The 15,839-nt window shown below is 36.5% G+C and overlaps 1 protein-coding gene across 3 annotated transcripts; it reads right to left on the reverse strand.

Annotated features, from left to right (window-relative positions):
* Positions 1 to 1,130: 1,130 nt before the first annotated feature.
* On the reverse strand, positions 1,131 to 7,471 carry LOC115631776. Of its 3 annotated transcripts, XR_003996234.1 has the most exons (7): positions 7,180 to 7,471; positions 6,961 to 7,059; positions 4,618 to 5,872; positions 4,450 to 4,541; positions 4,201 to 4,210; positions 4,076 to 4,138; positions 1,131 to 1,598 (listed from the first exon to the last, which is right to left on the reverse strand). XR_003996234.1 is itself a non-coding variant. In XM_030528611.1 (6 exons), the coding sequence occupies exons 1-5, from the start codon at positions 7,405 to 7,407 to the stop codon at positions 4,111 to 4,113; spliced, it is 1,620 nt and encodes a 539-aa protein (XP_030384471.1). In that variant the 5' UTR covers positions 7,408 to 7,471; the 3' UTR covers positions 1,131 to 1,598; positions 4,076 to 4,110. The 3 variants fall into 3 exon arrangements, 1 of the variants encoding a protein (XP_030384471.1); XR_003996233.1 differs by having other exon boundaries at positions 4,450 to 5,872; XM_030528611.1 differs by lacking the exon at positions 4,450 to 4,541.
* Positions 7,472 to 15,839: the final 8,368 nt, after the last annotated feature.

Raw genomic sequence — 15,839 nt, forward strand, 5'->3', positions numbered from 1 at the left:
AAACTACTCTAAAAACTAAGCTAGTAATCTTCCATAGCAGAAGATAGCTTCAACAAATTGGTATCAGCACTGGTATCCACCAGTAATCGGAGCACTTGTTGCCATCATCAGAACTATAGGGTATCGGTACTTGTGTGTGTCAGCATGTTCAGGCATTGTGGTTGGATTTTGTGGCTGCTTCATGTGGATTTGCAGCGTTCCATCTTAAATGAGCCGATGCCTTAATTGTTCTGTACCGATGTGTGTGACTAGCAGTGTGTGCTAAGCAAATTAGAGCGACCAAGTTAATGCAATGCAATGCCAACAACAATCGCAACCAATTCCAACGTCAATGAGCCGCACTCATTCAACGATGACAGTTGTCTAAATATGGGCACCTCTGTGGCCTGCTTGCTGACTAAGTCCTGGAAATTAGTAAATAAATTATGCACAGCCGACATTTCTACTCCCCTGGCATAAGCACCTACAAGCTGCAGGATGTGAGGATGCAGATTGCAGAGCAAGCAATTATCCTTGAGTCCACAACAAATAAACTACAACATATGCATGTATGACTCAGGAGATTATACGAAGTGACGGAATAGATATTCTGCGTAAATTCCTTATACTACTTTATATATAACTTACAACAGACAAGGCATTTAAAAGTTGTAATAATAGTAAAAATATCAAGAACTGTTATGGTAAGAAGTTTAATTATTATTCCAAACTATTCGTCAATTAATAACATTATTATTATAATTCATTGAAAATGCAATAACTTACGTATAAAAGGGAAAGGTTTGTAATCATTCAGAGTTATGTGTGAATAAGCATTATGCTGATCTTACGATTTATTCGGAATATAAAAAAATATTAGGTGTCTGCTGTTGGTGTCTTCAAAACGTCAGACTTGCATCAAATTTGAATGAATTTGGGACTATAAAAATCCGCCTTTTTTATAAAACTCAGGTTTACAAAATATATGCTTTATTTTTTAAAAGCAGAAAATATTTTCATACTTTCGGAGTTATATGTAGAGTCGAATAAGCATTAATCTAGGCTGTTTTATTGTTTTGCTTTCTTTTTCGAAAACAAAAAACAGTAATTTTTTTTAAGCTTTTTAAAAGTTTTTAAAAACAAACTTGTAATTTTTTTTAAACATTGTAGTATTATTATTTGTTATATTTCAACGCAAATTAATATTTCAGTTCACAATGTTTCATTTAAGAATGGATCCTAATTTTTTTAGTATTTTTCATTGAATGTTTTCCATTCAGAATTATGCATGTATATTCGAATAAGCTTTAATGCTCACCCTACTTAATATTTAAGTAGAATGTTAAAAAAAAAAAAAACTGTTCCTGATTAATGAAAACATCACACCATCATAAGTGAATTGTTTCTGTTTTAAAGAATTTGGTTTTATGGCGCCAGCAGCATTCCATTCTCTCTCCATTTTCATAGAATGGGCGGCAATATATTTCTAGTAAATAAATCAATGTGTTGCAGGAAACGATCTCTCCTCCTTCAGTTCCAAGGATATAGATAATTATCCTGACTTGTTTGCTGAGTGTATGTGTATTCAAGCTGTAATGTGTGAAATGTTCCAGTGTTATCTGAAATTAAAATATATATTAAAAGACCTTCAGATTTTTATACCCTGTACCCGTAGGGTAAAAAGGGTATATTAGGTTTGTGCAAAGTATGTAACATGCAGAAGGAAGCATCTCCGACCCCATAAAGTATATATATTCTGAATCAGCATGACGAGAGAAATCGATCTAGACATGTCCGTCCGTCTGTCCGTCTGGATGAACGCGAGGATCTCAGAAACTATAAAAGCTAGAATAACCAAAGTTGGCATCCAGATTCTCCTAGGTCCGAGTAAGGACGAGTTTATTTTTTTTTTTTTAATTTTCCCCCCCTTCCCCCGCTACAGAATTTCGTCAATAGCGTCCACATTTCAAATGCTACCTCAACCAAACTTTGCTCACATAGTTTATATATAATTGTCTACTGTTGTTTAAAATTTTATCCAATTCGATCAATTCTGAGAAAAGTCATTAGCGAAACAAATTCTCTACAGTACAACCCCCACAAACTGCGGCAACAAGTTCGCTCTTCTTCTTCCTCTTTTTGCTGCTGCTATGGGCGCATATAACTCAGTGACGGAAGTTTACCTGGGTACAGGGTATTACACTGTCGGGCTTGCTCGACTGTAGCGTTCTCTCTTGTTTAATGTAAAGACAACATTTTCTCAAAGAAAAGCTGAAGTAAATCTCAAAAATTAGAAACAAGCAAATTAATTTCTGACGTTATGATTTATCAAGAATATGCTCGTATATACTCAAAATCGATCGATATCATTAAAACCACATGCTAACTGGACCCTCTGCTGCATAATAGCCGCCACCTTAGCTCTTAAAGCCACGTGCCACCAAAGATTCCTGCTCCCGTTGCGGTTCATGGGAAACATGGCCATATGCTTCTACCCCTGCTCCCATACTGTATGGTGCGATATGTTGGTTAGGCTTTTCCTGTGCTCTGCACTTTTGTGGCCTAAAAAGTTTTGCCGCTGCCGCTGCTGCCTAAACTCACCTTGTTAACCCAGTTACCTTGCATATATTAGGCAGCCTCGGTGCGGACCAGTTTTTGCAACTGCCTATTATATGCCAGCCATGCATTTGTGGGCTTGGGCTTTGTATGTGAACTCTTGGGCCGTTGCTGTCAGCTTTTGTGACAAATTACCTGCATTTTGTGTGCATGGGACTACTATATGGGCCCTATTCACATGCAACTTAATAGCCATATTGGCTACATTTAAGGCGTAACGCCCACGTAATCAAAGCAGAAAAGTTCACTTGTCCAATTGGAATTCTCTGGAGTGAAATAACTCTGGCATGAGAACGCCCTTCGATTTGAATTCAAGAGCTCGATGTTCAATTGTGTGCCGTGAAAAGTGCTTCAAGAAATCTCCGAACACATGTTCAGCATGCCAAGCCCCCACACCTCAGCTCAGCACAGCTCAGCTCCCCTTCGCCAACAATTTCCCCAGCAAACAAGCTCAACACCGTTGTTGATGATGTGGGAGCCATGAAGGTGAATGGCAACTGCTAAGAAGTAGAAAGAGGAATAGCGATGGGGAGAGGGGGGGACGCTGTTAGCTAACGTGAATCTATTAAGGTTTGACATTAGCATGAAAAACGCATTTTTCTTCAAGCACAAACCTAGGAACACAATAAAACAAGGATGGACGGGCAAAAGGGAGTTGGTAGCATAAAATGTTTTAAATAACTTTAGAACTTTTTGGCAGTGGCGTTGGCGTAGGTGACAACATTCAATAGCTGGGCGTACTAGAGGGGGCGTGGCAGGGTAGAGCAGGACTGGGACGAACCTTGCGCTTTGTTCGCTCGAACAAGAAAATCTCTACAACCCCACCAACCAACGACCAACGGCATTTGCGCATTTTGATTGAATAAAATTGTGAAATTATTTCTCGCACACATTACTGGCTATAAAATAAAGTGAATAAAAAGTTGGGGAAGTTGAAAAGTAAAATGACAAAAAAAAAAAGAGAACAAATACAAGAAAAAGTTTGCATGCCAGAGCAATTGAATTGTTTACACAAAAATACCGATTTTGAAGGGTTCAGCAGGTTGACAGTTTTAGGCATTTTTGAAGGCTGGCCTGGGTTGCCAAAAAGTTAGCTAACTTCTCTGCCTGCAAGGCTTGTGATGGAGAAGCGCGCAAAAGTGTCGTGTACTTCATCAGTTTGGTTGACAGTTGCCAAGGCAAATCGACTTTGATTGATTCGAGTTGATTGGGAAAGTGAGACAAATTGATGAGAACAATGAGAATCCGTTCAGAATTGACATATTCCGCTGATGCGAAGCGATCCTATCTGGCAATATTAATTATACTTTAAACAAACCGAAAAGCGCGCTGTGTAACCTCCTTTCGGCACCCGATTAGGAGGTGATTTAATTTTGAGATCGTGAATCGAGTAATCTGATAGGCAGCCCTCTGAGATTTATTAGGGAAATGGAACTGAGTCAGCAATCTCTCACTTTTAAACACTCTTTTATATACTTACAGCATTTGTCATCGATGGCTCAAACCAAGAAGCAGCTAAGGCAAGTCCAGTAATAGATAATAGCTGAAAGTGTGAAGTATAATAGTACGAAGACTTTTAGCACTTCCTATGCAAATAGACCTTACCATCCTGAATCTGCAAAATGAAACCGTAAATTATTTTAGACATATGCTTGTTTGATGTGGCAGTTGTATTAGGCGTTTTAAATAGGTCCCTATAGAAAGAAATATCGATTTGTAATACGATTTTTATTTCTGGATGTAAGCAATCCAGATAAATACAATAGAAGTAGGATACTATCAATAGGAACTAAGGTGCGTGACGTGTTTGTTTGTTAGTGTGAAGAAGAAATTAAATGAAAAGAACGCACTTACCACATCTTGCTACCAATGGTTTTCTTAAAATGGTGTTAGGTTTTCAGTAGTTATTGGTTAAAATCGAGAAATAATTTGCTTGGAAGAAATGGCTTATGAAGTTGTTGTTAGTAATGTGAAAAGAATCTGATTACGACATGCAACATAGATTGCCTTCGGACTTAGTACCTTCATCCTCTTGATCGGATTCTCCTTCGTCGGCAGCAGAAGCAATTTCTCCATTGAAATTCTCGAGTTCTGTGTCCTCGTGTAGAGTTATATTTTTAGCTGATTCCAATTCGTATTCAGTGTCTGAAGCGTTCTCGGATTCTTCTTCATAGGCAGCTGAAGCAAGATTGGAGTTAGTTTCTGTGTTCTCATAAGACGGAACAGTCATATTTTTGACTGAAACCAGTTTGTTTTCAGTGTCTGTAGCCTTAGATTTTATATATTTATCGACCGTTTTGGCTACTTTATTCACAACTGAAGATTTCAGAATGGATTGGTTTTCTGCGATCTCGTTAGCCGGAACAATGGTGTCTAAGTTCTTAGCAATGTCTTCGACAGAACTCATTTCATCCTTAGTTCCTATAGTCTTCGAAAAAGAATTAGAACCCTCATTGTTCAGCTTTGGTTCTCCATCTTCTTCTACAGAGATCTGGACCGAGTCGTATTCTGTAATCTCGTAAGAATGTTGACTGTTATCCAAATTCTTAACTAAATTCAGTTCCCATGCAGTAGAAGTAGTTGTTGAGTTTTCCACGTAAATTTTGTCTCTTTCAGTGTCATCTGCACCTGAGTCCTTTGTCGATTGCTCCTCAAATTGATTGTTGACAGCGTTATTGTCGGTGGGAGCCAACACATTTGGCATATTTTGCGATGCTTCGGTTACTGCATTATTGTTCGTACAACCATACATGTCAATAAAACCACGACTAGCCGAAGGACTATCAAAACCAGAGGATTGACCTGAATAGTCCGAAACTTGATAGCTAGGCGTACAAGCACTCACATCAGAGCTAGCCGAACTCATAGGCTTACATATCTTATTACTTTTAGCCAAAGCCATCTGCATAGAAGGCAATTCAATTCCCGAGTTTCCATCGAACTCACCCACAAAACTTAAAAAGGTATTTGTGCTCGCATGGGTTTTCCCAGCTTGTGGTGTTCCTTGGCCATCAGCATTCATAAAATCTGCTGCCTTTTGCTCGAACTGAGCGATAAGGTTGCTTATGGCTATTTTGAAGTCACGAGCCACTGGCAAGTTTTTCTCGGACCAAGCGCGTCCATTGGCTTCAATCAAATTGGCCACAGCATTCCATTCGTCCGATCTGGACTTCTTGTTAACTGGACTTTCAGACAAGTCCGAAATTGTTCTTTTACGGTTTGATAAAGATTTGATTTGTGAACTCAACTCAAACGTAGTAGTCGAAGACGAAACGTTCTTAGAAGCAGAGTAGAAAAATGTAGATAGTTATTGGAATAAGGGTAGTATCAGAACAAACAAATAAAAGTAAATTTTGAAATTTGGATTACAAATTTATTAATATAACTCCATAGTGTTGTTTTCTTTCTTGCCATATACTGTTTTCTTAAATCGCCAAAGTATTTCAAATCATCATCACCCAACGTCTTAACCCCTACATTTTTTCCATCCAAAGGCTGGAGGCAACAAATAATGCAAGAGAGAGAGGCACCAACTGAAACTCTGAGATACGCTTTCCTATTTTTATCCCCATTAAAAAAAACCCATATTATAATAAAATCTTTAAATATTATTGCAAAAATTTCGTTCTACCAGAAGCAATGTTAGCCACATTTATTCCTATGCATATGCGGTTTACAATCAACTTTATCTGCTTACGGATAAGATAAGGCATGTGGAGGTCATGCATCATTATAATATGATAGTAACGATAGAAACGCATTAAACTACGTATATATCTATTTGAGATCTGCCATATTCCACTCCGCACATTACCAATCTTGCTCATTTCTTGGTTAGTTCCATTTCAAGCTCATGGAACACTCTGTAATCTGGATACAAGGCATGTTTAACACCTCAGCACAATGGATACTTTTCTTATTTCCATTGTAATCTTTTTCTTTAAAAACCAATAGTGTTTTAATCTGATTCGATATTTGCCTTTAACATAAATTTCAGTTATGCAGAAAAACAAAATAATTTGTTGTGATGGGGGGACATCTTTAAACTTACTATTCTATACTTTGACGAATGTTTTTAGTTGTTTATATATGTATTTCAATAATCCGGCATTTCGAAATATTCAACAAATGTTTATATATATCTAACAGGTTTGCTATTACTGGGCCATCTATTACAATCATGTATGATAACATTTTTCTAATGAACGAAAAGCAAAAAACAAAAAGAAACAGAAGTCATACTTGCGTATGTATATATGTATGTATATCCGTAGCTACATATACATAAATATACATACATACATATGTACATCTGTCAAAAAAAAGATGGCCGACATTGCAGTTTTTCACACATCGAACACTCACCGAATTTGCCGCATCTTGTGCAGAAAATACGGGTGCCATGAAAGTCATCGAACCATAAATTGGATGCCCTTGCAAGTCCCCTCCATTTAGGAAAAAAACCTGCCAAATAAGCAAACATACATACATATGTACATATTTATAAAATATTAGATATGTAGGTAGTATATATGTACTTGAGAGGAAAGATTAAAATACATTTGCATGTAAAATTGCACTCACCCTGCAGCAGCTACGAATATTTCTCCATTTCTTCATTACGTTTTCTTTTGGAATCGACATTGCAGCGACGACGGCTTTCCAGGCAATTCGTCTTAATTGGACCTTTCTCTTTCGAAAAACAGGCGTCCAAATAACATCTCTTTTCTGAATTTCTCCAATGAGTTTAAGTATCAACTCTTGGGTCCACTGAATACAATCAGAACTATCAGCTCCAACCGCCTCCATCATCAAATAAATAAGCTTTTTAAAAAGTCTACCTCCTAAATAAGTTCACTAATGCGCAGAGAGCACATCTGAAAGTTCGCGTACAAAATCACAAACTAATGATGGAGCTATAGTTTTTATCGATATCGATATCATCTCCTCTTAGACCCGTTGATGCGCCGAAAAAGCTCTGAACAAATAATTCGTGGCATGCCTGATTATTGCCGATAACACACTTGAGCAATTCGTGAGGTACAGCGTTCCATAAAATTAAAGACTATTATGTTATATAATTTATAACATCCCAATTATTATTGCAAATTGATTTTTGCTGCTAAATATTTTTAATATTATTATTTATTATTAATTTACTGATTATTAAATAGTTTACAAATTAAATATTATAGCAAATATATAGAAGACTGCAAAGGTCTTTGGGAAAAACGCCTATTTTAATTGAAAAACATCAGCTCAGTCTTCGAATTTAAATTTTATGTTATGTTTAAGCTCTGTGACTGTATTTCTATACAGCAGCTGCTCACTACTAATCGGTACAATATACAATTATTATAGGTCAAAAAAATCAGTTGCAAGAATACCACTATTAAATAATTAGCCACTGAACTCTTACTTTCCAACATGGTAGCCCCAATTTCCCAGTTTTCGATTAATTTTTACGATTATTAAAAACATATATTATCTTTGCTAGGTCTTCCGTCAACCAACTAAATATTTTGCTAAGATTAAAAGAATAAATGTTGGTTGGATCTTTGTACCAACTTATTTTAAGCAAAATTGTTGTAGAAAATACCACAAATATACTCTATCCTATCAATGCCACTTGAAATACACTTTAAAGGCTATGCACTTAGATACGTGTTATCGACATCATTTTTGTTAAGTTAATCATCAAGATTGCAGTACATTTAACTTAAAATGGCTTCATCTTTTCATTTAATTTTGTCGCAAATCATATTAATTATAAATGAGACAAATAAATTGATCAGTGTGACCAACAATCAATACAATTAACTCTTTTGATACACACTTTTCATCAGTAATTTTGTTGATGTGCGTACCGGCCATTAAGCTCAAAGCAAAACCATATATACCTAATAGGTATCGATAAATGCTCGATGATTGTGGGATTGTAATAAATAAAAAGGCAAATATTTATATAATTATGGTTGAAGTAGTCATAAGACAACAGTATGTTTTATATTAGAGAGGCGATTTCTAGCTAAAATATTGGATCATTTATTTTAGTAATTTAATCACACTTTTGTGGAAAGTTTCTTGTTGTGTCCCTCAGTCTCAGCTGATTTTTATTGAGATTAACAGTGTTTTCTGGTGCTTAGCTTGTAAAACATTTTACGACCTAACTGCTGTTTGTCTAGTATCAAAGAGTAAACTTAATATTATTATTATAATTATTTGTAACTTAGATTTAATCCTAATCACAAAATTTGATACATACGTATTTGAAATACATATGTATGTATGTACATATATGTATAGCCAGAGCAACAAAGGCGTTCAGGCTGGTTTTTTTTTTAATCTATTATTTATATGTTTATTTGTAAAGGAAACTTAATATATTATAGAAAGTTTTAAATTTACATAAATTATTTAAGGAAGGCATGTATGCATATGTACAAGTATGTAGAAAGCGTTATTCACGACTAGGGCTAGTTCATGTTGAAAATATATCGATGTTTTCGTCGATGCATCCCATCCACATGTTTCATCGATGTATTGCGATTTATCAATTAGAAACATCTACATCGAAATATTCAATACATCGGATCTGCTCAGCGCAGGAACAAGCGTGAAATGTTTTTCATTCATTATGATCAGAAATTGTATATGGTGGGCCATCGGTTAATTCAGCTTTTTTTAAACCCGAATTTCTTTCATTAACTTTTTTGCCCGTTTGTCTAATATGTTCTATAACAGATACATGGCTCTAAAGTGTTCGTCCTCGTTGCCTTGTAAGATTTTTGAAGTACAAAGACATGGATCAAAATTGATGAGCTCCACGATAGTCATTTACTTAACGGATATCCAGAACCCGTTAAAGCAATGTTTTATAAATTAAAATGCAATTTTAGAAGCTGAAATGTTTTCAAAAACAAGCTAAAAAAATGCTGGTTTCATTTTGGACCCAAACTCTCTAGCGCTCCAATCCGGCGATAGGTTTTAGACCACATGCTTATGTATATTTATTAAGTCATCAATCTTTTACCCCACTAATCAAGCCACTGTCTTTGGGGCGTTCAGAAAAAGGAATCAAGTGAATGAGTGTTCAACCTTTACTCCTTCATGCCACACCCACTCACCCACTCACTCATTGACTATTGACTGTTGACCATGTCAGACATCGCCTAATCGAATCGAATAGCAATATTAAGCTACGATTTATCAACATGTCAACATATTTAATGAGCAGACACAGAGACAGAGAGACGGCGTAGGAGGGAGAGAGTGTGGGAGAGCCTTTTACTGGGCTCTTGCAAACGGAAGGCTGTCAACTCAATAATATGGCTATAATGCGTATACGCGCTGTTGAACGGGCTGACATTGTCATGGCCATTGTTAGAGCTTCGGTTGTTGTTGCTGATGCTTCGAATGTTTTGTTAGCTGGATTTGTTTGCAGTAAGCGGAAATAGTTGTAGGAATTTGTGTATGTTGTTGAAGTTTATATACGAGATGGCTAAACTGTCTGGCCAACTGACGTCTGCTTGTCGAGCAGGGACGGATAGACAGACAGACATAAAAGCAAATAACTGTCGATATAGTGTGTGTGTGTGTGTGTGTGTGTGTGTGTGTGTGTGTTTGTGTGTGTCTAGGCCAACAATTTGAATGGCTGTCGTACAGAGCAGGCCAAATAGTTGTCTCTATTATTCTATATATGGCTTCGATTTACTTTGTTTGTCAGTCAATTGTTGTACATTGAACTCAAAGTCCCACTCTTTCTCCCTCCCTCTCTCTCTCTCTCTCTCTCTCTCTCTCTCCTTATCACACCCATGAACCGCCAAGTGGAAAGTCCTCGGCAGACAACTTAATCCTTTTCTCCGGCATGTCACTACGCCTTTTCTTTGGCAGCATTGTTAGCTTTTATTAAGCCCATATTTATGAACTGCAGTTAATAAATGATTCAAAAATGTGTATTGCATTGAAAATTTCAATTTAATTGCGAAATATCCAACATGTTTTCGCATTGGATTTCCATTTCTGGTCACCACTTATTGTTGTTCTCTCCTCTCGTTGTTGTTATTGCTCTGCCAGATGTTGCACTTCACAAAATTTAATGAAGTGTACACACAAACCGACCAACAACCGACACTTCACACCCACACCCAATCCCAATCCCACTTCCCCCACTCTCAAGAAATCTACACAAATGTTGTTATTTTATTTGTGTTTTATGTTTATTTGCTTTGCGCCTATATGCAAAATTTCTGTTAACACAAGCAGTCTGTGCCTCAATTTTATTGTTGTTTTTATGGCCGTGGACGGACAGGAATGTGCAAAGCTGACTGGGCATTAAATATAGAGGAAGCAGGATGAGATTTCCAACATAAAGACACGCAGCACCCCTACAAATTAATTAGACAAGTTAAGTGAATACAACATTTCAGGGTGGCAGTCATCAGTGTAAAAATTATTAAGCAACTTTTCTTAATTGACAATTATTTTCATATTACAATTGAAGGTTCACTTTGTAGACTGACACTATTATAGGAATTATAACAGTCTCTGACTAAAAACTATAGAGCATTTGTAAGAAAGTGTATCACAATTACTTACAAACTATCAATTTAGAAGCAAATTATTTTATTCTAAAAGGTAAAGCTATGGAAGAAACGCGAATAGGTTGCTACTCCAAGGGCAGTCCTGCGATTAGCACAAAAAGAAGACATTTTGTGTAAGTCGACTCCAAACTTATTGGTATAGGAGGGTGGGAGTAAATTCTTGGCACTACTAGAAATAAAAACCCGAATTTTTCACTTAAGAAAGATTTCAAAAATATATTTACTAAGCATTTACAAAGAAACTAAAAAACGTCTAATTAAAAATGTTGTTGGGGAATTGCCAATAAAAATAAATAAATATCAACTGCAAAAGGAAATGGCAATATTTTAAAAATGCATTCCTTATTTAAAAATTATTTATTTAATATTATTATTTACGCACAAAAATGTATATTAATATTTCATTTAATATTTAATTAATAAAATGTAATAAATTGTTCGCAATTATGAAAGCTCGTAAGGCACTAAAAAATTTAACTGAAACTTTTTTAAAACTAAAATATTACCTATTGGCATTTCCACATGGACCGCATTGGACCTTGGTGTCGCCGGGTAATTGTAGATCAGTTTAAAGGTCGATTTAATAATCCACTAGCATCTAATTGTTGCGTTTCCAGTGTTGGGCAATCTCAGAGGACGTACTCCAGCGTTTCTTTTACTTCCAGTTAATTGCTTTTCCTGCACAGCTTCTTGGCGTAAGAAGCTAGCATTAGGCCTTTTATAAGTCTGCATCCCTTTCTCTAAAGTTCCAGAAGGAATTGGGTGAGTTTAAGGTCTCCTTTCTTCCACATTGTATGGGTGGAATAACTTAATAATATACATATATCAAATATTTTTGTATTTCTCTTACGGGCTGTTTAACCTTCGCCCTTTAACGAACAGAATTTATCGAAATTTTCTGTGGAAACATTAATAATGTTTACACTATAAATCGAATTATTAATGACATCTAGTTCTTCTAACCTTAAAAAGTATATTATCAAGGAATTTGTAGAACTACTTTCAAAGCACGAACAACTCAGAAACTCGGCGCCTATTTCGCTCGGTGCTCGATTCTGCAGCCTCGCAAACATGTAAAGCTTAAACCAGCGAATAAAACGCATAAAAAATGGCATAAAACATGCCAAATGCGGGCGGCATAGACAAAAAAAAAAAACACAAAAAATCATCACCATCTGTCGATTCCAATCTTAATATTTGATGTCACACGCCAGAACGCAGCGCCAGATGCGACCTGCTCCATTTTTTTTTCGCAGCTTCCGGCCGTCCTCTGACTCGGTTAGTAGTTCGGGGTTCGGGGTTCGGGCCCACTCTGACCTACATCTGTACATCGTGTAGTCATGTGTGTTTGCCAATTTGAAAACCAAATGAATTGTGTTATTAGTTTGCAGCTTTTGATGCATGAAAAATATTAACACACTACAGCCATTAACAATTTAATGCACAGCGATTTTTTTCCTGCATTTTGGTTCAATTTATTTTTGCATAATCATGGCACATCAATTCGAACTGCTAAAGGGTCATTGTGCACGGCCGAGTCTCGTTCTGCATACGAAATGAGCAACAAAAACAACAACAGCAATAGCCACTTGGCATTGTTGTTGTTGATGGGGCGGTGCGGCCAATTTGGAATTGTTGTCCAACTGCCTATGAATGAATATAAATGAGTGTCGTACTCGAGTTGTGCAACAACGCACGGCTGATCAACATGACTGTGATTTTTCTTGGACCTGTTCCCCTTCCCCAGACATTATAAATAGCAGAATTAGTCCAGGATATATGTAAAGCAGGAGACATGCAACACACAACATGTGGCAGCAAAGCCATACAACAACTAATTTATTTAACTGCTCAAGGATAACGAATTGCGGAAAGCTCGAGGCCTACACAAAACTTTTCCAGCACACAAGGCCGCAACCGAAAGAAAGTAAACGCCACTCGCGTTTCGAAACTGTTGGCTCAATCGCAGACAATCGTTCAAATCGTTGAATCGCGCCGCGCCAACTCGAACTCTAAAACGCCAAAACAATTTAATGCTTCATTGATAACCACATGTCGCTGGCAAATGACAAGCAATAAGGCGCTCAACAACAACAACAAGGCTGCCAATGACGACAAGAACAACAACAGCAGGAGGAATAAATGCCCTACCCGGCACAGTGGTTGAAATAGCAGTTTTGAAAAAAAAGTAATTAAATATTCCAAAACAGGAAAGCATTGACTTTTTGTGAATTATAATTGAATCACTTTTTATACAAGTACTTACCTGAAAGAACTGGGCTCACACACAGGAACACATACGCACACATAGCCACAATTCCGATGCAAATTTATAGTCAACACGTCCAACTCCCGAAGAAGGCAAAATCGATGAACCATTTTTTGTTTATTACCTATTTTTTTCAATTTTATTAATTTTTAAAAATTTTTATTCTACACATAGGTAAAGAGTATTTCAAAGTCGGGGCACCAGACTTAAGCTTGTCAACTTGTCTACTAATATACTAATCCGAATCATTCGAAAATAGCCGGAAATTATAAACAAAAGATAGGTCTCTCAATGGGTTGAATGTCTTTATAAATATCGCCTGTTAGTCGGTAATTCCCTTATATAGTATTACGTTAATAAACAAATTAACGAAAACTAGCGAAAAGGCAAAGTTGTATATCTTCGATAAATCAATTGTTTTTTTTTATTTTCTATTTTAATCCAAATAAATAGCTGTATTAGTACAATGAGGAACTATAATAATAATAATAATAATAATATTTGGGTAAAATTTTTCTGCTATGCTTTCTCTAAGTATAATTCACCAATATTGCGTTAAAGGCGAATTCTCTAGTGTGTATTCAAAGTGTCATCTTCTTCTCTTGATGCCTTTGAAAACGTATCCCGGTCTTAATAATTCTATCCACCATTTTCGTATAAATTCTGGTACCTACAATTTCATTTCTTTCCAACAAATGTAGTGTATTTTGTTCTCAAAACATACAAATAGAAAACATCGCAATTAGAGATTTCACTGTACTTTATTGTATTGGAATCAATAGATTCAAAATATTTAGACTTTTTAACAATTTATTTGTATTCCTAAGTCCAATTTGATGCTCCATTTGATTCTCAATAACTTTTAAATCAATATATAAATCATTTAAAACGATAAATCAATAACTGGTTGATATTAGATTTCCAATACTCGTATTCCTTAATTTTTTTATGAATTTTTATTTATTTACTTTTTATAATATTTTGAATACAATCTACACCACGAATTTAATTTTGTATAATTTGATACGATTTTGATAAAATTTTAAAAGGCAAATTTAGCAAGCAACGTCATATTTGCAAACAAAGAACGCATATTCGTTAACAACAAGAACAAATCTTTTTAATTATACATTTCATTTATAAAGCAATTCTTTTGAGAGGCGTTAGGATCACTTTTTGTTAGTTTGCTTCGATATCTAGAGAAATTTTCTCCTAAAGCTATTCATTTCCATCAAGTATAGTTAGAAGAGAAAACATTCTTTTGAAAATCCCCCCTTTTGACACTTTTCCAATTTGTTTTTTAAAATGATGGAAAGCCATTTGCTGGGACAGTGTGCAGGGGCTGGCCACAAGTTGGCCCTTCAGTTGGCGGCCACACAGTACTCGGCAGTCACTTTCATTGCAGACAGTCACAAACAGCCGCCGAGAGAACAAGGCAAACAAACATATTCGTACATACAGACTATATAGTCATACGATAAACATACATATATATTGAACTGCGATAAACATATGAAAAACTCACATGCAATGCGAGGGGTTTCAGCCCCAAACCACAAAGTTGACGCCACTTAATAGAACTTAGCGCCAATTCAATTACAATGTTGGCCCAAGAAGCAATGAGAAAAACTTGAAAAGAAATTTGCGGAAAAACGCTGGGAAACTGTGCGGCGGCGACGTCTTAAGGTAGAAACTTCTTCTGTGCATCGAACTCCGCCGGCTGTTGTATTTTTGTATTTTCGTTCTTTTTTTGCAATTTCTGCAAATGTTGTCACAGCCCTTGGCTCATTGCGACAGTCGTCTGAGGCTCGTCCTTTGTCCTTGTAGGTGTGTATGTGTCTCTGTGTGTGGCTGTGTGTGTGTGTGTGTGTGTGGTATGTGTACGACCACAAGTGAAAAATGGAAGTTTTGTCCTTGTGGCCTCACGCAATTTCGTTGCAATTAGCAAATAAAACTTGGAATATCTTTGGCGTAAATGAGGCGGCCGAAAAACTTTTGCAATCACTTTCATTTCGTTCGTTATTGGCTCGAAGGCGATGATGCCATAGGCCCGCATAGTTCAGCACAAAGAGCGTTTAGGTGGCTGAAAAGCCAAAAGGGTACGCTGTTATGCACGGCTGCGCAGGACGAGAAAGGAGTGAAAAGTTGGGCAAACGCGACAAACTTTTAAGCTGCGGTTCCAACGGAACTTGTAGTTTGTCGTTTTTTTATTTGGGTTAATGGGGTCCCCAAATAGCAGGGATCATATTTATACCCTGTACCCAAAGGGTACAAGGGTATATTAGTTTTGTGCGAGTGCACATGGAACACACAGAAGGAGGCTTGGTAGACCCCACAAAGTATATATATTCTTGATCAGCATGACAAGCCGA

Source organism: Scaptodrosophila lebanonensis, unplaced genomic scaffold (assembly GCF_003285725.1).
Source record: "Scaptodrosophila lebanonensis strain 11010-0011.00,11010-0021.00 unplaced genomic scaffold, SlebRS2 tig00001412-arrow-pilon, whole genome shotgun sequence".
NCBI lineage: Eukaryota > Metazoa > Arthropoda > Insecta > Diptera > Drosophilidae > Scaptodrosophila > Scaptodrosophila lebanonensis.